General features: G+C 41.4%; 1 protein-coding gene across 2 annotated transcripts; it reads left to right on the top strand.

Annotated features, from left to right (window-relative positions):
* The first annotated feature begins 3516 nt into the window (after positions 1-3516).
* Positions 3517-25608, top strand: FRMD7 (FERM domain containing 7). 2 transcript variants are annotated; one of them, XM_036931251.2, is made up of 12 exons: positions 3517-3921; positions 4683-4787; positions 5578-5620; positions 7418-7496; positions 10098-10195; positions 16515-16629; positions 16820-16967; positions 19517-19612; positions 21020-21183; positions 22503-22571; positions 22683-22758; positions 23833-25608. In XM_036931251.2, the coding sequence occupies exons 1-12, from the start codon at positions 3892-3894 to the stop codon at positions 24925-24927; spliced, it is 2118 nt and encodes a 705-aa protein (XP_036787146.2). In that variant the 5' UTR covers positions 3517-3891; the 3' UTR covers positions 24928-25608. The 2 variants fall into 2 exon arrangements, with proteins under 2 accessions (XP_036787146.2, XP_036787148.2); XM_036931253.2 differs by lacking the exon at positions 3517-3921 and adding an exon at positions 4231-4296.
* The last annotated feature ends 479 nt before the right edge of the window (positions 25609-26087 follow it).

Genomic DNA, 26087 nt, shown 5'->3' with positions numbered 1-26087 from the left:
AACTAATACAGTCGTAATTTGGGATAAAAATGAGGCATAATCCTAAAGTCAGGAGAATGAGTGGTTGTCATGTGTGACTTTGAGAACAATTTGCTGAAGTGAGCATGAGAAATAGTTTGAATGTGGAAACCAGCATTGGAAACAGGAGACGCATCTATAAGACTCATTGTAGTGCACTATGCTTTTAACTTTTCTAATATTGCATTTTTCTGGAAAATATAACAAGTATAAGGAAAAAGTAAAAATAACCTAGTATGCTACTGTTAATAATATGCTATATTTTGTTCCAGTTTTTCCTCTTTGAAACCTTAATTGTATAGTCTCTAATTTTTAAAGTACATGATCAATATGTGGCTACATTGGAATATCCTTTATCTAATATGGTCAAAGGTGGTTGTTTGTCATTTAACTGGTACAATTTTCTAAACCAGAAAATCATAATAAATATACACATACATGTGCAAACACCTTAAAGTCTTTATTTTGACATAAAACATATACATTCATATTCACACACCAATCTTTTGATGTCAAGGCTTTTGACTAAGGACTTCTGATGGGTGTTCCTTTTGTCTCTCTTCCATAAATCACACTCGTAACACATCTATGATCTCCAGCATTTGCTTATTTAATGTGGAACAAAAGTGTATATGCTTGCAAAGCAATTTGAGTACAGAACCCTTTCACATTTTTCTCCCCCAATATTTTACTGCTGTCCTATCCAAAACTAATCTGACAGCACAATTTTGGAGATTCCCCCCTTACTGAGTTTTTGCAGAGTGATCAACTTAGTTTTCATAGAAACAACTCTTGTTTTTAGTGCTCATAATATTTTGGTATGCATACAATTTAATTAAATTGTGTAATTACAATAACAAGTATAATTATCAAAAATATATTCAAGAAAATGATTATTAAGCATGGGACTCAATAATGGGTGTAGAAGTGCACAATAATATTAGAGCACCCTACTAGCCATGAGCTTTCATCATGACATAGTCATATGACAATGTTTTAAAGAGGGAATGCAAAACATTTTCTGTGCATTGTTGAGTGGAAGTTAGTTAAGAGGGTTTCTACTGTCCTTGCTCATTAAAAAAAAAAACTCTGATATGTACAGAATAAAAAGTTAAAGTTCCCCTTAATCTACCCCCTCTTCTGGGATAATTCTGTCCAGTTCACATTTGGTGTGTATTCTTCCAGACTCTTCTATGCATTTATCTATATATGTGTGTTGTTTAAGTTATGCGATATGCTGGGCACTGTACTAAGGCCTTGTGTGAATTATCTTGTTTAATCCTCACAACAACTCAATGAGATAATACTACTCTTAACTCCATTTTACAGATGAGGGAACTGAGGCTCAGAAAGTTTTGGTAATTTGTCCTAGGTCACATATTGACTAATTTGTTCTTCCTCCTGAGAGGACTGATTTACTAATGTACATTAATCAAGTTAAAGGTTTGGATCCATTCATCTACTTATTCAGTAAACATGTATTGAATGCCCACTCTCTGCCAGGCACTGTACACAATGCCACATATTCAAACACATAATTTCTGTCTTCAGGTATTGGAAAAGGCAGGTCACTCTGTGAGCTGAAAGACGTGCCCCAATTCATCTGCTTAGTAAGTGGATAGAGCAGGTTTACAATTCAGGTTTTAACACATTGTTATATGACAGCTCTAGGTGGATAGAAACTTTAGTAGATTGCTTTTTAAAGGTAGCCACCTTGAATATTATTGTTTCCATGCGATGGTGAGTTTGGAGGCCCCAGAAATCAGTGTCCAGTGGTTAAGATCCAGTTTGTAAATTGGAGATTATAAATACAAGTTCAGAAAGAAAATGGATGTGTACATAAAATGTACACATATACATACACATATATATATATATATAATTTTTTTTAAGGAAAATGCTGCTCTACTGTAATTCAAGGGAGAGAAGGCTAAGACAGGATGCAGGATGGGAGGTGCAATACCTTGAGTATTGGAAGGAGTACTGGTGGTAAAAAATCTGGATCCACTAAGGAGCTTGTAAGGAGCTTGACTAGAATGTTGAAAAGTGTTAGCTTAGACAAGAGCAAGCAATTGAAAAGAGAATCAGAAGTCCAGAACAGAGAAAATAGGAAAGTTGTATATAAAGAACTATTATGAGAAAAATAATCATAAAATAAAAATTGAGGAATTGGATCATAATGACTGAAAAATATTAAAGGCTGCAGGTTGATACAGAGCCAAGACCTTACCTATTATGCAACACATTTCACAGGGCTGGCCGATTTCAAGGTACACTGTGGAGGACTGAAGGGGAATGCATCTCCCGGAGATGGGGGTAGAGAGCTTGAGCCACATGGACACCTGATGTCCAAATGCCAAGGGCTTTTTGAACCAGCTGGCAACATGTACAGGGGTGGAAGAATCAGGGGATTATTCTTATAAACATGGTATGGGATCTCACAGAAGGAAGCAAAAAGGAAGCCTTGATTGGAAACCTTATAAGAATGGGTATATATTCTTTGTGACTGCAGCAACGTTTAAATATACAAGCACATGGAATGTGGCAGCATTGATGGGGAGGATCAAGCACCCTCATGGAAAAAAAAAGAATAAAAAATGAAAAGGAAAAAGGAAAATCTTGAGTTTGTTAAATTGGTTGCAAAGGAACTGGAGTCTGTGACGGAATTTGGTGCTCATGACTGAAAGGCTTCTTTGGTGCTGGAAAAAGCATTGCTGTCATATCTCTCTTTAGAAAGCATTTTTTTGTTGTTGTTGTTCATAATAAAAATCCCGTGGCAGCTCCTTGTCTGGAGGACTTTAAAAATAAGAGTGATTTCATCTGTCTGGAATGGTCTGTGTCAGCACTTGCCCTAGGCAAGGTTGCCACAGAGGCAAAATCTCCCCCTTTCTCCTACCTCCGGACACCCCCCTGCCCCCCCCAATGTCCTTCACGCCTTCACACCCCTCCAGTCCTGGGGGTGGCCCCCTCTTCTGGGACCACATCTCCAATGTGACCTCCCACATAAAATCAAACCCCCTTCCGTCAGCTCTCTCCAGGTGCTGGGCATGCAGTAGCTTTCACCTTTGAGGGCCTTTTTGCATTTAAAAATAGGACCCTGGTTAACCCACAGGAATCTCGAGTTGGTGGAGCTTTGGACAATTAAGCAAGTGGAGAGAAGTCCAGAGGAGAGGGGAGTATTTTTGGTAGTTGGGGGAAGGGGGTGGGGTAGGCCGCCTTCCTGGAAGCTATTAAATCCCAGATGTGGGCTCTGTTCGGTGTGGTACTGCCTTGAGGGAGAGGGTGGGGGTGGGAGGAGGGTGGTTGGACTCTCTGACCTCTCAAGGTTGCCGTTAATTCTATGGGTCGGTGATTTCCAACTACTTGTCCCTGCACCCGGTTTCCTTTGCAGCACCATAGGCACCTCGTGACTTGGCTTTAACTAGGGGTTTTCAGCGGCGTGTCTTTGTGCCTATCAGTCAGGGCCCAATTTTCCCATCACAGTCCTCCCTGCAACAGTAAGCCTGGGGTTTAGCAATGGTGGTGGCTGAAGATCAGCCACAGCCATACTCAGCCCAAATGGATTTTCACAGAGAGCTCTTCAAAGTTCCTGTTCTCAGAGAGCATAAGAAAGAGGCTGTTCTGTGCCCACAGTGTGTGTGGGCTTTGTGGAGAAAAAAAAATGTGTGGCCTTATGTGAATGAAGGATGCTGTATGCAGATTTGGTGGGAAAAGCTGCAGAGTGAAATCTACTCAAGGAGCTCATAGGAGTGAATTGGTCAATTTCATGTTGGATCAACAAGCATTCCAGAGCCCCTACTATGTGCCGGGCTCTGAGTTAGAAAATAAAGCAAGGTCCCTGCTATGAAGGAATTCAGTCTAATGGGGAGATAGATGTCCTGTGTAAGAGATGCCATGTTTGAGGTAAGTGAGGGTGTTGGGGAGCAGGGAGGATGCCCATGGCTCAACCAGCTGCTGATAGGGATCAAGAAAAGCTCTCCAGGGGAGATGGTGTCTGAGCCTAAGAGGAGTAAGCCAAACCAAAGAGAGATGGGAAGGGCAGCTTGCAGAGGAGGAGTGACAGGGCAGACGCATGGGGGCATGAAACCATTTGATTTGTCTGAGGAACTAGGTGCAGGTTATTTATGATTATTAGCAAAAACAAGTCAAGAAGGGGGAGGGCCAAGAGATGAGGCTGGAGGGGCAGGCAGCGCCCTGCACGGGGGGACAGGGCCCAGCCTCCCTAGCTAAGGAGTACAGACTTTATCCTGAGGGGAGCCACTGAAGGATTTTAAGCAGGTCAGATTTGCATCTTGATTAAACTATCTGTCAATTTGCGGGGAAATCATTCAAATTGCCTGGGGGATGAACTGATTAAAGAATTCCATTGAAATGGTAGACTTGCAGATTCAGCCATAGTTAAGTGCAAGGATCTCTTTTCCCAAGAGGGTTTGTCATTAGTGTGATGATGCTTTTTCAGGGGTACCCTTAAAACAATCTACAGATAGATGCATGCATTTTTTCCGTAAAACTCAACATCATTTGGGAGGATGCAGGGTCTCGAAACAGCGCTGAAAGGAAGCAGTGTTCAAAGAGTCCTGTTACTTCTCCCCTTTATCCCACACGGCAGCGGCCATATCAGCATAGGAAGGCAAACTGTGCTGTGATCTCTCTGTTTTGTTTAGCAAAAGTCATCCGGGAAGGCGCTGTTTAACCTGAGTTGCAGCCATCTCAATCTTGCTGAGAAGGAATATTTTGGATTAGAATTCTGTAGACATTCTGGAAATAATGTAAGTTGGTTTCATTGTCAGGGTTTTTGGGTCTAGCATTGCTTCTAAATGCCGTTGGCCACTCGGTACATAGGGCCCAAACCCCTGACTGAATCTTTAAACCCTTGCAAAAGGACTGGATTCAAGAACGATTTTCTCTCCTCCCGCCTTGTCTGTTAAAAGTCACCTCAGGTTGCCAAACACAAACCTTCCACCCCATGCTCCGCTTTTGCCATCCTGTGAACAGCTATATATGCTTTAGTTATTCTGACTTTCCAGAGGCTGGACCTCAACGTCCAGAATAAAGACTCCCAACCTCATCAGTGAGTACTCAGCGGACTCTCCCTCTCTCAGGCCCCGTCATTCCCAGTGTTCTTCCTGCTGTGTCCTGCCTTGGCATGTCAGTTATCTGGCACCGTCCCAGAAAGGCTCGTTATATCTATTAAGCTGGCATTTGGGGGCTGTAGGATTCAAATGTGGAGCCAAATGCCTTCATTAGTCTTTGTAGCAACTAATGAGCCTTGTATGTGACACCTCTGTCATCCTACTGAGGCAGGGGAACAGTGATTCAAATGTCAACAACAGAGTTTATAGATCGACAATGTTCCACTGTCACTGGGAAAATACAAAGGGGCCGACTGAGTGTGGTGGAGGTGCATCATCTCTCTGACATTACTGTTCTAACTATCTTTACAAGCCTCAATAGTCTTGTTATTTGTTTCATGTTGACTTTCATGTGTTATGAAAAAAAAAACCAAAAGGCTGTGGTCAGTGCCATGTTCTACCAATTTTTTCATTACTTTTATTACAGGTCTGGTTGGAACTTCTGAAGCCCATTACAAAGCAGGTAAAAAGTAAGTATGGAAAATCAGTTCAGGAATGTAATTCCCAGTTACAACTTGAAAATATTTCAGCAGTACCACACTATTCCTCACCTTAATGTAAGGGGAGAAAAGGGCTTTGATGGATTATTTTAATCCCTTCATATTTCCAGTGAATTTAGAAATTTAAAACATCATTTTAACTCTGCCCGAGATGAAGACAATCATGCTGCAGGGATCTGGGAGTAAATCTGAAGAACCCTGGTAATTACAGCACTCTGGATTGGCGCTAGGAATATCTCAGGCTATCACACTGCGAACTTTAGGCATCCTTGACGTCAGTCTTCAGTGCCACTCACCTTCTGCCTGAAGATGGTTTATCCTGTCACAGACATGGTCCATTTGTTTCAGCTCATATCTGAGTGCCTATATATGTATGACACAGTCCCTCACCACTCCGTGTATGACCAGCTAGTGTGCTAATTCTCAGATTTCAGGGTGTATTAGGACCCCTTGAGGTTCCTGTTAAAATGTGTATTTCTGGGCCTCCTTACCCAGGTGGGGAGCCAGCAACCTGCATGTTCAACAAATTCCACAGATGTTTCTGATGCAGGTGGATTTCATTCACCAGTTTGAGAAACACTGTTTTACAGTGACTCCTCTGCCACCTGCTCTGTATGTGTGGGTGCTTCCCACCGTTCTGTCTGTCCCCACTGTATAATGATGATCTGTCACATTATTCCAACAGCTTCTTGATTCCCCCTAATCCATCATCGACACTATATTCCCAAAGGGAACTATTGAAAATACAAACCTGACCATGTCACTCTCCTACTTAAGATGCTTCCGTGGCTCCCTATTGACCCAAGAATAAGGTCCAAACTCATTAGCATGATCCACAAAGCACAGGACTCTGCCTGCCTTTCCTATTCTTACCTCCTCATATTCCTACCTCTCCTGACTTTGGCAAAACTAATCTCAGGTGTAGGCATCTCAGATAAAATAGAGGATACCCAACTAAACTGGAATTTCAGATAAACCAAGAATACTTTCTTTGTACAAGTATGTCCCATGTAATTGTTGTTTATCTGAAATTCACATTTAACTAGGAGGCCTGTATTTTTATTTGCTAAATCTGGCAGCCCTACTCAGGCATCAACTCCAGGAAGCCTTCCTTAACTGTCTGCAAACTCTTTTCTCCCACCTGTGCTCCCCTAGTACTCAGTGCTTGTAACACTTGGTGGTGCTGTAATTGCCTATCTAGATGTCTGTCTCTTCTACCAGACAATGAGTGCTTAACTGTCTTTTGATCGCCAGTATATGCCTAGTACAATGCTTGGCATATAACAGGCACTCAACAAATATTCATTCAAACGGATGGTACTAATAATGCTGCATGTATGTGTTTGCTTTTGATGCAAATAGTTTCTTATTTGAAATGCAAGTAGGAGTGAATACAAGTAGATGTGTTTTCTTAATGTAGGTGTTAAGGTACATAGAGGCATCAGTCCAGGCTGCTTCTGCTTCCCTTCACGAGGTCCTTGAGCCAGGTGTAGATAATTATTTTGGGGACACTTCTTAAGAGAGAATACAGTAAGAACCAAAGAGAGGGGCAGAACTTCCCCAGCTGCTCTCCACATAGAGACACAGTCTAGAAACAGCATCTTATAAATGTGAAAACTTGAAATTTGAAAGAAAAGTCTGTGGGAGAGAGTGATGGGGAGAGAAGGGGAGAGGGGAGTATGTGTGTGTGTTTGTGTGTGTGTGTAAAGACCTGTAACTGCTGTGATGGACATTTAAATAAAACTTATGGAGATATTGTGTTTTAAGATCCTAAGGAGGTTGTTTTCAAATTTATGGTGAAATTTTTCCCAGTGGACCCTGGACATCTGCGAGAAGAGCTTACAAGGTATGGTACTTACCTGTGTATCTGCTGCATGACGTTACTTAAGAATCATTCTCCTTTCATCAGGAAATGGGCTTCTAGCCTTTGCTGGAAGGCTTGGCTCTTAGTCACTCTCTGGGAGATGGTGAGGAACTGGAGACAGGCAGGGCCTGGCTGGTCCCCAAAGCGTTAATCTTCCAAAGGGTGGCAACTTCGGAGAGAAGGAGGGCTGGTGTTCTAGAAGTGGTAGCCAGCCTGGGTGCCCACTTGGAGGTTAGGCCATTAACTGCTACAGTAAGAGTGCTTGCCTTCATTGCATCTGTATTCCAATCAGAGGCAGCTTCACAGCACAAGTATGATGCTAGCTAATTTCCATGGATACAAAATAGTGCGCGTGCATGAGCGCATGCGTATGTGTGTCCCATAGAGAGTGATGATGACATATACTTATAAAAAATTTAAAAAGTAAAAAAGTGAAAGTATAAAAAGTGATTTTTATAAATTATTTATAATGTATAATATACATTATTGATATTTTATTATAATTATTTAACAGTTATACATTATTAATACATTCACATGGTAAGAATCTTTTTATACTTAGGAAAATCAAGTTTAAAATGTAAAAAGCATGAAATGTTTTAAAAAGTACTTTCATACTTACCAACAAATGCCTTTTAAAATTACAATGTAAATCTTTAAAAATACATGGTCAGCATAACACTCCCCAAAACCTTACTATGCTTTCTAGACTTTAGACTCTTAGGGGTAGAAGGGATATAAGAGAGAATCCAGTCCAGCCCTCTTGGTTTACAAATGAGGAAAGAGGTCCTGGGAGCTAGAGTAACTTGGCCAAGATCACAGGATGCTGGCAGTTATTTCCTGAAGGCCCTCTACAGGGTTCATGGCCTGTCTTCTTCACCCTTTTGGTACAGGGGAACTTCTTTACTGAGGACTCTTTGCAGAAGTCACTTTCCACAAGTCAGTCACACTCTCTCCCAATTCCCTCCACATTTGTGAGTCATAGGCCACTTTCCCAGATAACCTGATATCTTGGTGTCTGTATTTGTTTGCATCTGCTAACCCATTCCAGTTGAGTCTCAAACTAATCAGTTTTGAGGGAGATAAGTTTTTTGTGGAAAAAAAAAGAATGAAAAAATCAATGTGATGATAAACAATTCATCAGCTGTTCAAAGCAAGAATTTGGTGTTTGCAGCCAGGAGATGCCTTCTTAACAGCAAGGAACGCATCAGATGGCAAGAAGTGTCCCTTCTTTCTTGCTAGGAACAAAATGAAATTCCCTTTCCCTTTAACAAGTGAGGCTGATTATTCTCATTTACATCTGTATTTGAAAGCAGGCAATGGTAAAGGTTAGACTTCCTTTATTTTTTCCTCATTGGTGCATTTAAGAATATTTAGCCATAGTTGACTTTACAAGGATGCCTTGTTGGGGGCCAATACGTGAGTTTCTGAGAGTGGTGTGCAAATATAATTTTTCTAATTGAACCATTTGTAACCCATTAGGGAAGCTTATAATTTGGAGGGTTATAGTGATGAATGCTTTTATAAATTGAATAATCATCTACTAATTTACCTGTTTTTTCTAATCTAGATTTTCATCTATCACCTGCAATTAATTTTGATTCACCACACAGCTTCAAGGCTTAATTGGTTTTTTAAAAAAGTCCAGATAGAACTTTATTTAGAAAATCACATCTTATATAGGGGAATGCCCACAGTAGATACTCAATAAATGTTTTAGTGTATAAAATAAAATATTGGAACCAATTTTGGACCATAGAAGAAAGCGGTCAGTGATAGAATCTTAATTACATACATCTTTTCAGAAATTGATTCTCCTCTGATAAGGGCCTAAAAGGGTGAAGGGTGGGACAAATGCTACGCGTTTAGCAAAGCTCTGGATACCAACCTGCATTTTATGGGTCCCTGATGAACCATTGGTGGGAAAAAGGGAAGTCTGTCTTCATTCCACCCTGCGTAGAGTAATTCCATCCATACGTGTTGTGTACAAAGCACTAGACTGGGCTCAGCTGGGGGTACAGAGAGGGTGGTCCAGGCAAAAGGGCAGAAGCATGGCCTCCAGTCCTTGATTTCTGAAACACAATCTCTTGGATAGGACGGGGCCGAGTTCTGGCCACGGTTTCACTGTCTTTGGGTGGTATAACCTTGTGCAGAACTCCTCATTTCTGCCTAAGTTGTGATAGCAAGTGCTCGATAGCATTTTGTAAACAGAGCAGCCCGGGCCTCCCGAGCGGGCTTATACTTACTGAAGCTCCCTTTCTCTCTGGCTGGGCATGTGGGTTTGCTATGTGGCAGACACCAGCAGAGGATGATTGGCCAGCTCTCTCAGGATGGCTGGAGGATTTGGCCTGGGTGATTTCTCGTGGCTGGGAGGCCTGCCAAAGTGCTGGGTCAGCTGAGCTGTGGGCTAGTGCTGGTCTGGGGCTGAAGCAATGCCTCTGCATTACTCACCATCCCCAAAAAGGCATCTCACTGACCGGGGGCACCATTTCTTTCATAAAACATCTTGCATCCGAGAGCAGGGAAATGCTTCTTTCCTGTTCCTGTTTCTTTCTCAAGAGATTTCCCCTAACTTCTTTGCAGGTATCTTTTTACTCTTCAAATAAAGAAGGATTTGGCTCTAGGAAGGCTTCCATGCAGTGGCAACTGTACAGCACTGATGGTATCTCACATCTTACAATGTAAGTAGCAAGTAGCGGCTTCAGGGCCTACAAACCAGGCAGAGAACCAAGCAAAGGAGCTGAGCACCCCCCAATGTGCCCATCATTGTGTTAGAACTTGCAGAGGATAGGGAGCCTGGGTAAGACAGAAACAGCATTGTCCAGGAGAAAGGGGTTGGTCACTGAGATCCGGATTCAAAAACTGTCTCTACTACATTTTAATTGTTGTAGCCTTGGGTGAAGTTTCTCTCTTCACCTGTCTATGCCTGAGTTTCCTAGTATCTAAAATAGGGACATGAATACTTTCTTAAACAGTGGTTATGTAGATTAAAAGTAGGTGCTGACTTTCTTCTATCTCAGTCTAACCTTCTCCTCCCCACTGCCCGGGGCTTGCTGTCCAGGAGCTGGTTGGGACTAACCCAGGCATGGACTTTGCCAGGCAGGCCTCTGCCGCTTGCCCCAGGAAACATTTCTAGTACGTGCTTTCTGTAGCATGTTGTCATGTTTGATGTGATTTCCACGTTGCTCTTTATCATGGTTCCGGAGAACACAGCACGGTGCACAGCAGGTGGAGAGAGGCTAAGAGGGAAAAAGGCCCCAGGCGTCTATTAGAGTGTCCCATATCCGAGCAGCCAAGTAGCTGGACGAGGCTAGCAATGAAGGCTGGGAGGAGGAGGCCTGGGAAACAGCAGGGCCTGCCTGGGAGGAGGTAAAACTGGACAAGCCAGGCTTCTCCTTTTTCCCTAAAGGCTGGTTGAGGCAGCCAAAGATAATATCTCTTCCAGGGTTGGGTGGACTTTCTCTACTAGAGAGGCCTTCCAAGAATAGGCAGTTCCTTACCATTCCTGCAGGATCATAGCTTCATTTTTTGTTTGTTTGTTTCACAAATTCTTTTTTGACGTCTGTGCCTTACCTTCCTGACAGTCCAGAACTGGTAGATTTCTGATTTCCCTGGGAACTCCAGAGTGAGGTGCTTGGATAAGGGACAGTGCCTGAATTGGTGTTTACCAAGTGACTCCTAACAGGGCTAGGTAATGACATTGCCAGGATCTCAGGAAGGCAGTGGGCAGTGTGAGCAATAGTAATCAGGGAAGGCTTATGGAGGAAGTGGCTTTTGTGCTGGACCTTAAAGGACACATAGGAATTAGGTAGTGATAGGAAAAGAAAACAGCATGAAGAGAGGGTGGTGGGACAGAGGTTACAGCTCAAGAACAGCTCAAGCATAGGGTCTGTTTAGGAGAGATGGCAGAAAGTGAAGCATCATTTTGAAGGGACTTTAATGCTGAGGAGACTAATCTTATGTCCAGTTTTATACTTGGCTTGGTGGGGGGCATGGGGTAAGATGGATAGAGAAAACAGTGTTGGGAGACTTATGTTTCTCCATTAGCTGCCTATTAAGGGTTGGGGCTCCCTGACAGCCATGTGCGTGTGCGTGCGCGCGCGCGCGCGTGTGTGTGTGTGTGTGTGTGTGTGTGTGTGTACAGAGCAGGGGTGGATGAGGGGGGCAATTTCATCCTCCATGGTTCAGCAGCATTTGGCTTTGGGCATGCCCTAGTGGCCATTTCAGGCATAGCATGGAGCACTTCAGCTTCTCTAGTTATGAGATCTTGCCATAGAAAAAAAGTTAAAGTTTCCATGAGTCAGCTCCTCACAATCCACCCAAGTCAGACTATTTCACTGGATGCCAAGGCGGCGGGTGAGACAGAGCCCAACTGCTCCTCCAACTGCTCCATTCATCCAATGTTTGCGTTCGAAACACTCAGGAATCTTCAGGTACTCACCTTCTCACCTGCTTGAGTTTCTAGCCAGACACTCCCTTCCAGGCACTTTGTACATTCCAAATGAAGCCCCCACCACCACTTTATGAATACCCTTAGTAACTCTTCTTTGTCATTCATTCAACAAAAATTTACTGAGTACCTACGACATGCCAGGTACTATTATAGGCCCCAGGACCATAGTAGTGAACTAAACAGACAAAACTCCTCACTATCATGGAGTTTACATTTTGGCAATGGAAGAGAATCAGACAATAGCCAAAATAAGGAAACATATAATGTATGTTAGAAAGAGATAAGTGTGTTCGAGAAAATAAAGTGTGGAAGGGGAATGAGGAATTCTGGTGGTGGGTACTAAATTTATAAATAAAGTGGGCAGGGTAAGTAGGCTTCACTGTGAAGGCTGTAGTTGAACAAAGACTTGAAGCAGGTCAGACAGTAAGCCATTCAGAAAACTGGTGGAAGGTTGTTCCAAGCAGAGAGAACATCCAGTGCAAAGGGCCTGAGGTGGCAATGTGCCTGGAGTGCTCAAGAAAAATTAAGCAGGCTTTGTGACTGACTGAAGCTGAGTGACAGAGGGAGAGAGTAATCATGGAGGGCCTTAAAAGCATATGAAAGACTTCAAACAGTACTCTAAACGAGGTGGGAAGCCTTGAAGCATTTTAAGCAGAGGAGTGAAAGGATCTGAATTAGGTCTTAACAGGATCACATTGGCTGCTGTGGTGAAAATAGACCTTAGGAGGCAATGGTGGAAGTATGGAGCCCAGATAAGAGGCTATTCCAGGAGCAGTAGGTTGGACTGGGCAGTGCCAGTGAAGGCGATCATAGCATTTGCTACCTTTTTTTTTTACTGATGATACTTACTCCTTGTGTGTCATAGGTCTCTTCTGAGATTGTGAAAGTCTTGCATGGAGAGAAAAACAAGCACAGTGTTATGTGTTTCTATATTTTCTTTAGTGTCAACATAGGGTCTTTTGCTTAATAAATGGGAAGAGTGTGTGTCTGTATGTGTCTAATTTAATTTTAAAAACAGATCTATTGAGCTATAATTTACATACCATAAAATTCACCCATTTAAGTCTGTAACTCAATGTCTTTTTTTTAATCAGATTTACAGAGTTGTGCAACCATTACCACAATCCAGTTTTAAAACATTTCCATCATGCCAAAAAGGATTTCTTGTGCCCATTCCCAGTCACTCTTTGTTCCCACGCTCAGCCCTAGAAACCACTAATTAACTTTCTGTTTCTATAGTTTTGCCTTTTCTGGACATTGCAATTGGAATGATGAAATACGTGGTTGTTTGCATATGGCTTTTTTTACTCAGCCTAATATTTTTGATTTTATGGATATCTCACCTTTTGTTTATCTAGTTACCTGGCCAAGGACATCTGGATTGTTGCCAGTTTAGCTATTATGAATAATGTTATGAACATTCATGTACAGGTCTCTGGGCACATGTTTTCATTTTTCTTGAATAGATTTCTAGGAGTGTAATTGCCTCCCCATTAAGGTAAATAAATGTTTAACATTTTAAGAAACTGCCAAACTGTTTTCCCAATCATTACAATAAAGCCAGGAACATATGAGGTTTCCAATTTTCCACATCTTCACCAATGGTATTTTCTATCTTTTTTATTATGGCCATTCTAGTGTGTATGAAGAAGTATCTCACTGCAAAAATAATTAGCATTTTCCTAATGACTAATGATGTTGAGCACCTTTTCCTCTGCTAATTAATGATTCCTATGCTTCTGTTGGTAAAATGCCTATTCAAATCTTTTGCCTATTTTAAAAATGGGTTGTTGTTTTCCTATTGAATTTTAACAAATTTTTATGTATTCTGATTAAAAATCTTTTAGGAGATATGTAGTTTGCAAATATTTCTCCCAACTTGTGGCTTGAGTTACTATTTCTTAATGCTGGTTTTTGGAGTGAAACAGTTTTTAATTCTCACAGAATTGCACTTTCTCAATATGTTTAGTGGATCATGTTTAGGTGTTGTGTCTAAAAACTGTTTGCCTAACCTAAGGTCACAAATATTTTCTCCTAAATTTTCTTCTAGGACTTTTATAGGTATAGCCCTTAGATTTAGTTGTATGATCCATTTTTAGGTGTTTTTTTTCTGATATGCTTATAGGGTCTATGTTTGGTATGCTTATAGGGATCCAATTTCATTTTTTAATATGTGGATGTCCATTTTCTCCATTTGTTAAAAAGATGATTATTTCTCCATTGACTTGTCCTGGCATCATTGTCAAAAACCGATTGACCATAAATGTAAGGGTTTATTTCTAGATTCTCAACTATGTTCCATTGATCTCTATGTCTCTATGCCATTATTACACTGTCTTGTTTATTTAACTTTGTATTAGCTTTGAAATAGGTAAGTGCACACCTTTTAACTTTGTTCTTCTTTCTCAAAATTGTTTTGGTTATTCTGTGTCCTGTCATTTCCATATAAATTTTAAAATCACTTGTCAATTTCTACAAAGAAATTTGTTGGGAATTGCATTGAATTTATAGATCAATTTTGGCAGAATTACCATCTTAACAATATTGAGTCTTCTGATCCAAGAACCTGAAATGTTTCCCCATTCATATAGATCTTTAAAAAAATCTCCACAGCAATGATTTATAATTCCCAAGACTTGTCTACAACTCTTACACATCTTTTGCTAAATTTATTCCTAACTGTTTTATTCTTTTTAGATGCTATTGTAAATCAAATTTTCATAATTTCACTTTTGGAGTGTTCATTACCCTTATATGCACACGCAATTATTTTTTGTATATTGATCTACCTTGTTACCTTGTTCAACTCATATATTACTTCTGGTAGATTTTTGTGGATTCCTTAGGATTTCCTACACACAGGGCCATGTTGACTACACGTAAAGACAGTTTTCTTTCTTCTTTTTCAGTGCAGATTCTTTATATTTCTTCTTGTTGCCTCATTGCACTAACTAAATCACCAATACAATGTTGGACAAAAGTGGCAAGTGCAGACATCCTTGTTTTGCTCCTGGTCTTGGGGGAAAGCATTCATTTCTGACCATTTAGAACAATTATGTTAGGTGTGGGTTTTTCATAGATAACCTTTGTCAGGTTGAAGAAGTTCCCTTCTAGTCCTTGTTTGTTGAATTTTTCTACCATGAATTGGAGTGCTTTTCTTCATCTATTGAAATGATGCTTTCTTTTGTCCTTTATTCTATCAATGTGGCATATTACACTAAGTAATCTTCTCATGTCAAACTGATCTTGCAATCCTGGGATAAATCTCACTTGGTCATGATGTATAATCCTTGTTATGTGTTGCTGGATTCAGTTTACTAGTATTTTGTGGAGGATTTTTGCTGCTGTATTCATGAGGTAGCTCGCCTCTGTATTCTTTTTTTTTTCTTTTTCTTCGGATGCCTTTGTCTGGTTTTGGTATCAGAGTAATACTAACCTCATAGAGTGAGTTGGTAAGTATTCCTTCCTCTCTTTTCTGGAAGAGTTTGTGAAAAATTGGTATTTATATCTTCTTTGAATATTTGATAGAATTTATCTGTAAAACCCTATAGGTCTGATTGAGTTTTAATGAGATTTGTGCACTTAACAATTTTGGCAAAAATAAATAAATAAAGGAGTGGTTTGGAAAAGCCACAATGTTTTCTAAAATGATTCACCTATTAGGGACTCCAGAGAGGTGGGGTTTTCCTAGATCCCCAATGCCCAGATGACGAATGGCTATGACTGGCTTGCATTGTAGTTGGCATTTATATTCTCCTTTGTTGGTACTGTGCAACCAGGGTGGAGTGACGTTAGGGTGCTGTATTAGTTTGCTAGGGCTGACGTAACAAAATATTACAGACTAGGTGGCTGAACAACAGGAATTCATTTCCTCCCAGTTCTGGTAGCTAAAAGTTCAAGACTGAAGTGTCAGAAGTTTGGGTTTCTTCTGCAGCCTCTCTCTTTGGCTTGCAGACTGCTACCCTCCTGGAACGTCCTCACCTGGTCTTTCCTCTGTGTGCCGGCGTTTCTGGAGTTTCTCTGTGTGCCCAAATCTCTTCTTACAAGGACACCAGTCAGATTGAACTAGGGCCCACCGCACTGCGTCATTTTAACTTACTCACCCCTTTAGGAGCCCTGTCTCTAAATCCAGTCACATTCGGAGGTCCTGGGGGTTAGGACATCAACACATGATTTTGAGAGGGGAGGTGCACAAATTAACCTGTAACAGGGACTGATCAGAAGTAGAAGAGATCATAAGCAGGATGTGAGAGAAGAAACTAACAAAATATCCATCTGTGACCCTGGAGCCTTTAAGACCTATGCTATCTGTAACTTACAGTACTGAGACTTCATAGCAACCCACTGCTCCTGACTTGAAAAAGAACCAGTTAGTTTCCCCCCACCCATCCAAAAACATAAATATACATGAAGCATGGGGTGGGAGGCATAGGGCTGCCCTGGCTGCAAAGAAAGGGCTGCTTGGGAGAAGCCAGAGGGTCTGCTGAGGGCTCCATTGCTTCACTACTCCATGGTAATGTGAAAAATGTCATTTTTCTGTCATGCAGCAGAACTGGGAGACTTTCATGAAGAAGCAGATAGGAAACATCTGGCGCAGACTCAATACATACCAAACCAGGACTGTTTGGAGAGCAAGATCATGCACTTTCATCAAAAGCACATGTAAGTTCTTTAAGTGTCACCTGCTTCCACCAGCAGGGAACTTGAAAGCTGGCCACAGACTCTTAAATGCAAGCCCTTAAGTCAGAAAAGCTTCAAGCTAAAGCAAACACTGAACTCCTCATGGAGCTCTCAGGGTGGAGGTGTCATTCTTGCTGCATTTATTAGGTTCATAAATTCTCTCCCCTTGCAGTGGCAGAAGCCCAGCTGAATCTGATGTTCTGCTACTGGATATAGCGAGGAAGCTGGATATGTATGGCATCAGACCTCACCCTGCCAGTGATGGTGAAGGGACTCAGATCCACCTGGCTGTTGCTCACATGGGAGTACTGGTGTTACGGGTAACAACTCCTTAAAGACCTTCCTTCGGTCTTGGAGGTTATTTTGGCTCCAACTTGGGTGTCCATCCCCACCCCGTGGCCTTACTGTCACTCAGAAAGGGAGGTGGTGCCTGGAAATGTTTAGGGCAAGTCCCATCCCCTCAGCACACTTTGCTTCCATTTGCAGTTTATATCTGCCTGTTTTGATTCTGAGGAGCTCACACATTAGATCAGGTCAGCATGGTGGAGAGACAAAGTCAAGAGGATTTTTGGCATTTTTAGACCTTATGTAAGAATACAGATTTTGGCATCCTAAAAGCTTAGGCTGTGACATAAAGTGCATCCCCTCTGTCCAAATCCACCAGAAACAACCAGAAGGGGCCAAAATGTAGTGTTCTTATTCAGTTATTGGTTTCACTGGAGGTGCCTGGTGCCAGCTGGCAGGGAATTAGTGCCCAACCCTGCCAGGAATTATTGCTGTTTTCAGGCTCATCCTTTCCCCAAGACTTTGTTTTCCAGGTTAGAAACCAACTCAGGCTCTCTGGCCCTCCATCATCGTTAATTCTTACTCCAAGGTACTTGGCCAGAGGCTATTTTCTCTGCAGTTTTTCAGTCTGCTTGCCTAACCTTCAAAATGATAGTCAGATACCTAGGCAGGTTTGGGAATGAATCACTTGTGAGAGAGGAAGGGTTACCTCAGACTCATTGACCCCCAGGACTGAATTAGAGCATTGAAGTAAGTCACACAGCAAGTCAGGTACAGACTTGGCTAGAAGAGTCTTGGCCTTCTCATTTATTTGGTTGTAAACTTTACAGCATGAGAGTCATGCTGATGAGCAAAAGACCCAATTGACCACAGGCATGCCTGTTCACGCAGGAGGGAATTGTTCCCCATTCCATTCTAACCCTGGATCCTTGCCATTTCCTACTGTATGGGAGAAGGGGGGGAGGGAAGGGAGCAAGGCCACCGTGTTAGGTGTGATCTCATTCAGTATGAATACTTCTGTGAACAGTTGGGAACAATATAGATGGTCTCTTTTGTCCTACCCCAAATCCAGTCAAAGAGTACTTATGTATCGAGGGCCCTCTACATACATGTCTTCATTGTATTATTCTTTCCGTTAGAAAAAAACCCCAGCTTTATTGAGATATAATTTGCATGCCCTAAAATTCATCTGTTCTCACTATACAATTCAATGGGGGTTCTGAGTATATTCACAGAGTTGAGTAGTAATCTACTCATTCATCCTTGTCTCAGTATATTTATTGCACATCCACTCTGTGCTAGGCACTAGAGCTACAGACATCAACTGGAATGATCCAGACTTCATGGAACTTGTACTTTAATAAGGGGAAGACAGACAATTAAACAAATAATTATAAACAAATGTGATGCGCTGTGTGCTACAAGTATGGAGTGTTAAGGTAACACATGTGAAAGGGGCTTAACATTTAAGCTAACAACTGAGGGAAGTATCCAAACCTAAGGGATAGAGCTGGCAGGCGAGGGAGGGTGTTTCAGAGAAAGGGCACACAGACAAAGTCCCTGGGGATAAAGGATAGTATAATCAAGAGACTAACTTTAAGCATGACACATGGCTCCTGTCATTAAGATACTCATGATTTATTTGGAGAGACCAGAGAAATAGTGATCAATATCAGACCGTAAGCAATCAAAAGCTAGTCTATCATATTTATTTGTAGTTGCACAAGTACACAACAAACAAATCTAGCTACCTGTAGAGAATTGGTAGATGGGGATAGAGATAGGAGTGACAGTGGTGGAGTGGGACTTCTCAGTATATGTACTTGTCTATACCTTTTATTTTGGGACCATGTGAACAAACGCCAGCCAACCAACCAACCGACCAATGAAAAGAGCTAAACTGTTCAGGCAAATCCAGGAAAGACAGAGGGGCTTGGAGGAGGTGGACATGGGTGGATGTTTCAGTGATTACATAGAGTATCTTAGAGGAGTTGCTGCCGGAGCTGGCAAGAAGATTTGGCAATGGGAAAGGCATTCTGGGTAAAGAGAATGATGAGAGCCATGAGAGGGAAGGTAGATAGTTGGATGGAAGGGTGTTTTCTGAAAGTAGTGGGCTACAGGGTGGATATTCAATATAGCAGGGCAAGAAACTCCAGCCAGAAGAGTTTAGACTGGACGGTGCAACCAGTGAAGAGCTATTGAAGGTGTTTGAGTCAATGGGGTGGCAGGATAAATAGGACTTTTTAAAAAAACAGCTGAATCTGGAAACATGGGAAAGGGGTGAGATTACAGAAGCTATTGCAGTAATCTTTTTCTACTACAACCTCCCTCTCCTGATGAGAGAGAGACCTTTCCTAGACATACCCTTGCTCGCTTGCATTTCAGAGGAGCCTTGTGTCCCACCTAGAATGTTTTCTTTGGCTATAGCTTCTACCTGGCATGACAGGATCAGTCTGTGCAAGGGACAGATCAAGGGTAGTCCTGTTCATCACCCACGAAGTGCATCTTTTAACAGGTTTGCATCGCCTTACAAATCAACTTGTGATGTCATTCATCCTGAAATCTGCCATATGTTTCATTATAGGGAAACACAAAGATCAATACTTTCAACTGGGCTAAAATCCGCAAGTTGAGTTTTAAGAGAAAGCATTTTCTCATCAAACTTCACGCCAACATCTTGGTCAGTAGCTATCTAATCAATTCTTCTATTTTCTGTTCACCCCGGATTGTTTGGTTGTTTCTGCAAATGGTTTGAATGTGACTGGTGAAAACTGGCTGGCCCTGGGGGGTGATGTACTCTTCCTTTTGCCTCTACATAAATAAACCAGAGCTTTAGTTGTATTTTTAATAAAGGCAAAACACTAAGAAACCCTACTGGCAATTCAGAATGAATATAGCAATTAGAAAATGCGGTGGTTGGGATGAAAGACAAGTCACCTTAGAAACTGTTTCTCAGGAATTCGATGAATCAAATGGAAGTGACCAGATTTAGGTCTATGGACATACTCATTCTATGTTATCTGCTCCATCTCATAAATTATTTTCATCTTTCCTTAAGCAATCATAATTGAGTACCTACTACATGCCGAATAATTGAACACATACTATATGATAACTGAATATTTGTCAAAGCAGGTGGGTAGGTATATATTATGCCAAAGAAGCAATGATTAGTTAAGGCTGTACTGTACAGGGTAAGACAAAGGTGGTAGAAAGGACATTTATTATGACTCTAAAGGAAATGAAAAATATGTATTAACTAATATTTTGACCTACAGAAGATTCAGTGATTTGGGCTTCACTCTCTGGATCGTAGCCTTACATAAAAGTGTTCATTTGAGCAGTTCAGGTGACTGTACCCAGTGTGAAGCTTGTGGAGAGTCCCAGGGCTGCATATAAGAACGTGGAAAGGAATGATGGGACAGGGGGAGCAGACTGGATTGGTGGTACTGCTGGAAACAGGGCTGCATGTATGCATGGGCAAATGGGGGTATACAGTGAGTTGGGGGTGGGGAAACTTGAACCTTAGGTCTGGAAGGCTATGCTCCCCTAAAGCAACTTAGAATATGCTAACTGAGTAATGCAAAGCATCATAAAGCAAGACAGCATAGAGAGGAAGAAGTATTTCTAGCTGGTATGGTAGAAAGTCTCACATACATGTAATCATCCTACAAGACCTACCATCTGTAAGGAAATCTCCACCTTCCTTCCCTTCCTGTTGGTCATTTATGACTTCCTGTCACCTTGAAAGGATGTCCTTTGATGTTCTTTTTAACTGAATTTACAACTTCATAAAACTGTTCCTGGCGAAGAAGTGAGGGTGGGGGGCTGGGGAAGGCGTTTGAGATGAGGGGGGTGTGCAAAGCCAAGATTTGCTTCTTTGAAGGCTCTGTTTTCAAGCAGTGGCCCTGTCTGTTCCTCAGAAGGTTGCCAATTATTTGGTTTCAGTAACTGAAGCCTGTAGGGAGCCAAGTGAAAAATCAGAGGCTGTGTGGGTACCTGCATCAATGGTTCGGGAGGCATTGGGAATTCAAGGTCTTTGTTGTTCTTGGAGGATGTTTTGCTTGATGGAACTTGGTTTACACAGGTGTTGTGCAAGGACACCTTGGAGTTCACCATGGCCAGCCGAGATGCCTGCAAGGCTTTCTGGAAGACGTGTGTGGAGTACCATGCTTTCTTCAGACTTTCTGAAGAGCCCAAATCAAAGCCCAAAACCCTACTCTGCAGCAAGGGTTCCAGTTTCCGCTATAGGTAATTAAATATTGTACACAGGCAAACTATACACACAACTGCTTTTTAATAACATGGAAGGCAGTAGGCGGAGCTTGAATTTTTGAAGCAATAAAGAATTGATTTCAATCACTTAAAGGATGATACCCTTTACTATTTGTTCTTTGTGTGACACATTTAGTCAGTATTTCCTAAGTGGGAAGCAAGTGCCTCACTTAAGGGGTTAGGTCCCAATCTCTGCAAGGATAGGGGACATACACAGTTTGAGAAAACATGTTCAGTGAACTGATTGTTTTCCTTATATGCAACTTTAATGTAAGCCATGGAAAGAAAAGCTCAAAAACATCCTTTGGTGGTAGTTAGGGCAAAAGATAGTGAGAAAAAGCACTAGGAAGACTAAGATTCAGAAGTCTGAGAAGATGTGACAATAGAGGACCCTTACTATAGGTAACACCTTGGAGAAATAGAAGCGAAGTCAAAATAAGATCTTGTTTTTATTTGAACACACCAGCCTAGAGATTCTTTGGAAGAAGCTTTCTAAACTCTTGGTTAAAATTTTAAAAAATTCTAATTGAATGCTCCCCCTACAGGATTTTTCAAATAGTGGAAGTGTGCCCCAGTGAGAACTGAGATTTTTTTTTTAATTAACATATTTTTGATGGACTCTCTCCAAAATGTATTCTACAAATCCCTGCCTTCTTAACAGATGACACTGGGCATATTTTGCCCTTTTCTTAATGACCTGCGTTATTATAAGCATCACTTATTATTCTTTGCAGGCAGCTATAGTGCACTGATGGCCTAGGGCGGGGGAGGCATGTCAGACCCTGCACCTCAGTGATAAATGGCCCAGACTTTTTGGTTTTATTATTCTTGTGATTTCTTTTTTTGGCTCTTGTTTCTCCCAGCAGTCAGCTGGCTTTCTTTGCTAGTATATGTCTGACTGAAGCAACCCTCTTCTACTATTTAGTTAGCTGTTTTTCTTCTCTCATGGATTGGAAAACCAGATAAAGAGCCTCATTAGAAATTGTGTATGAATTTGGAGATACAGAAAAGACCTTTAAAGGAAAGTATATCAGTTTTCAAGGCCATATTTTTTAACTATTACAGAGCCCTGTTCAAAGGCTTTTAAGCCATTTCTGGGTTTTGGCTAATTGAGGTTGCTCTATGCCCGACCCTTGGGGAAGTGTGTACTTTCATTAATGTTGATGGTCAAAGACTCATGACATACGTCATTCACCCAGACTCTTGATTTCAACAATAAATGAGGCTTTTGAGTTTTAGTAGCCTACCAACTTATGACTAGAATTGATAACATGTTTATCTTGTTCTTATAATAGCGGAAGAACCCAAAGACAACTTTTAGAATATGGGAAAAAAGGAAGGTTGAAGAGCTTGCCATTTGAAAGGTATATGGTTTTGTTTCTCTCTCTCTCATATTGATTTTAATTTGAATGTAGAGACGTATATGAATCCTATTCACATGAAGACCATTTTAATTCCTCCTCTGGGGATTTCAGGAAACATTACCCATCTCAGTACCATGAACGGCAGTGCAGGTCCTCACCAGACCTCCTCTCCGATGTGTCAAGACAAGTAAGAGTTCCAAAAATTCCTTCTTCTTTAGGTAAATGTATTGCATCCACATTTCAAATGCTTCCAAGGACTGATCCTGCCAGCATCTCCCAGTGTGTAAAAGGGTTCCTCTGTTTGAGTAGGTTAGCCTCCTGGGGAGGTCTGTCAGCTTAGTCTTTCCAACCAATAGAACACTATTTAGTAAACTACCACTGGTATGTACCTTATAGACTGGAAGGATCTGTACATGTTTAAATTGCAACATGTATTGCCAACATCTTGCAGAATGCAGATTCAAATGAATTTCTATGGCTTTGTATTTTTAGAACTGAAAGCTCTGCTTTTTTAAGTATGAAAATCTTAAGGCTTAGAGGAAGCTGTAAGATCTTGGGGTAATGTTTTTAAGTACTTCTGCTGTGTAGTTTTGTAACTTGAGAACAAAGGGTTGTTCTCCTTGAACTGTGAGATGATGCCTTCATTCGAGTTTTATAGTATGAACCATGTTAATTAGTTTTCTTTTGCTTTCCGTTAAAAAAATAATTATTATATATCTCATAAACGTGCATGGCTCCAAGTCACAGGCAGTTTTTAACTGAAAGGCATCACAGAGGTATAATACTGGAAAGCACCATCTAATACATGACCTTCTCATGCCATTCACAGCCCTCCTCCCCATCATTTTACAGAAAATAGGGAGGAGGCTAGATCAGGGAGATTGGGAGACTTGCCTACGGTCACACAGCAAGTCAAAGGCAGAGCCGAGACTAGAAGGCAGAGCTCCTGGCTCATTGAGATAGCTACTAAAGCATACTGCTTGAAGTACAATGCTGGCTGAAGTACATAGAGAACTCGGAGGCTCGGAGTTGACTGGCACTGAGAAAGGATAGTGCCTTGAGTATTTTTTAGTACATGAATTGGGATATGGTGCAAGTCATTACCTTTCCTGTATATATTTACCAATCCTGGAATGGAACATGGATTTTAATGTCTTGGTGAAAAACTACCTTTGCAAAATTCAAGGCTAATGTAGATCCCTGCCCTTACCCCAACCAAATGGCTTTTTCCTCCATTCACCAACATGCCCTTTCTCTTAAGGTGGAAGACTTGAGACTAGCATATGGCAGTGGGTACTACCGAAACGTGAATGGAGTGCACGCGTCGGAGCCTGTGCTAGACAGCAGGAGGAGAAACTCTGCAGTGGAGGTGACATTCGCAGCTGAGCTGGAGTGTTCCAAACCAGTGGCAGATCCCATATTGTTACATCAGTCCCAAAGCAGTTCCTCTTTCCCTTTTATTTATACAGACCCTGTCTTTAACACTGACCCTGACCCTGACACTGACCCCAGAGACTACTTTGAGGAAAGGAGCCCTCTAAGCTCCTTCCAAACAAGCTGTAAGTTTGCTGACAATCACATGAGCACATCTTCTGGCCTTACAAGGAAAGTGAGTCCAGCAAGGCAGCTGACTTACACAGACGTGCCCTATATTCCTTGTACTGGTCAACAGGTTGATATCATGCCCCCTCAAGTCTTTTTTTATGTAGACAGACCACCCCAGGTTCCCAGACAGTCTCCAATCATTACAGAGGAAAGGGAAAGGCCAGACACCTGTCTAGAGCCCACTGCAAAGAAGCCAGCCAAAAGAAGCCCAAGAAATATCAGAATGAAGAGCTTTCAGCAAGACTTTCAAGAACTCCAAGAAGCTATGGCCAGGACTAGTGGTAGGAGCAACCTCAATGTAGATCTAGAAGAGGAAGACCCAAATTTAGAAGATGCATCTGCATATAATATTCAAAAACAAACCCCTAAACGTTCCCAGAGCCAGTCAGACATGAAAACTATCCGTTTTCCTTTTGGGTCAGAATTTAGACCTTTAGGCCCTTGTCCTGCTCTGAGTCGTAAAGCTGATCTGTTTACATACATGTTTGCAGAGCAGGAGTTCCCACAAGTTCTAATGGATCAGGGAGCAGCAGAAAGGTATGTGGCTAGTGAATCTAGTGATTCTGAATCAGAGATTCTTAAACCAGACTACTATTCTTTGTACGGCAAAGGAATAAGGTCGCCTGTGGCCAGAATCCGCTTGTCTTCTGGTAGTCTACAGCTAGATGAAGAAGATGAAGATATTTCTTTCAAAGCACCAGCTGCTGAAGACAGGACTTTGCTAAAACCGTGTAATTACTTTCTAGCTTAAAAGTGTGAACACCATGAACATTTCTGGGCCAGGTCTATGTTACCAACTTAGGTAAGAAATAAGGAACCTTCTGCATAAACCATTTTCTTAGTCACTGTTCATTGGCATTAAGCGCATTTTCTAAGTTTGGGCATGTAGCCTTTTTTATAAAAAAGATCCAGCTGCTGCCTCATTCCTGAAGCTCCATTCTTCAGTTCCCTCTGAGGGCTCTGAAATCTGCTGTCTCCACACCAGCACTGTGGTGGGAGAGGTGGGATTTGTCATCTCCATTGTACAGTTCCTTATAGACATTATCAGTGAAAGTCAGGTTCTTCAGTACTGAAGAATGGTGACTGTATGGGTTGGCTTATAGAATTGGCTTCTAGTGTCATTTAGTGATTTAGTAGATTGTGACTGTGTCAGTCATTTTGTTCTTATATAGTACTATGACTAAAGGTTCCAGTAAAAATGGTCTTGTTGTCTGTTAAGGACTCCAATTTTTATAACATATAGTACAGGGAGCATGGTCCTCCTATCCCTCAGGAACAAGATGGTAGTGTAAGCCTCTCATCAGAACACAAGCTTAAAATTCATCTAGGACCTGGAAGAATTCTAAATCTCAGAAATTCACAAATTAATCAATTTCTAAAGCCGGACATATGCCTGATGAGGATATTATGATCTTTGACTTATTACTTCTCTACTCTTAACTGTTAAATATAGTGAAAGATAAGTTAACATGTTGGTTTATCTATTCTCTCCTATAAGAATTTATTTTTTTTCCATATCTTGTTGCATGTATGTAAGCAAGGAAAAGAGATGAACAGCATTTTAATAAAAAGTGATGGAAATCCATTTATCTAAAAAAAACAAGTTGTAAGTATGATTTTCCTTTTGTTCTAATCAATATCAGAACTGATTGGTTCTATCCTATTACTACGGGAAGGGACAGTTAACTAGAGAATAAGAAAAAAGGAGAAGGCCGGTGAAACTGTATAGTCAGGCATGACAGAGTGGTAGGATTGGGGTAGCTGAAAAGAAAAAAAAAAAAGGATAAGGATAGTACTAAAACCAGACCGAGCTAACAAACCAAAATTCTATTCTTGACCCATTCAGAATTTCTCTGACTGCTCACCCTGGAAGGTATAGCATTCTATTTGAGAACTTTGTTAACTGATTTT

The sequence above is a fragment of the Manis pentadactyla genome, chromosome X (assembly GCF_030020395.1).
Source record: "Manis pentadactyla isolate mManPen7 chromosome X, mManPen7.hap1, whole genome shotgun sequence".
Lineage (NCBI taxonomy): Eukaryota > Metazoa > Chordata > Mammalia > Pholidota > Manidae > Manis > Manis pentadactyla.
Note: the sequence above shows the minus strand (reverse complement) of the source record. Positions and strands in the feature narration are given on the sequence as shown.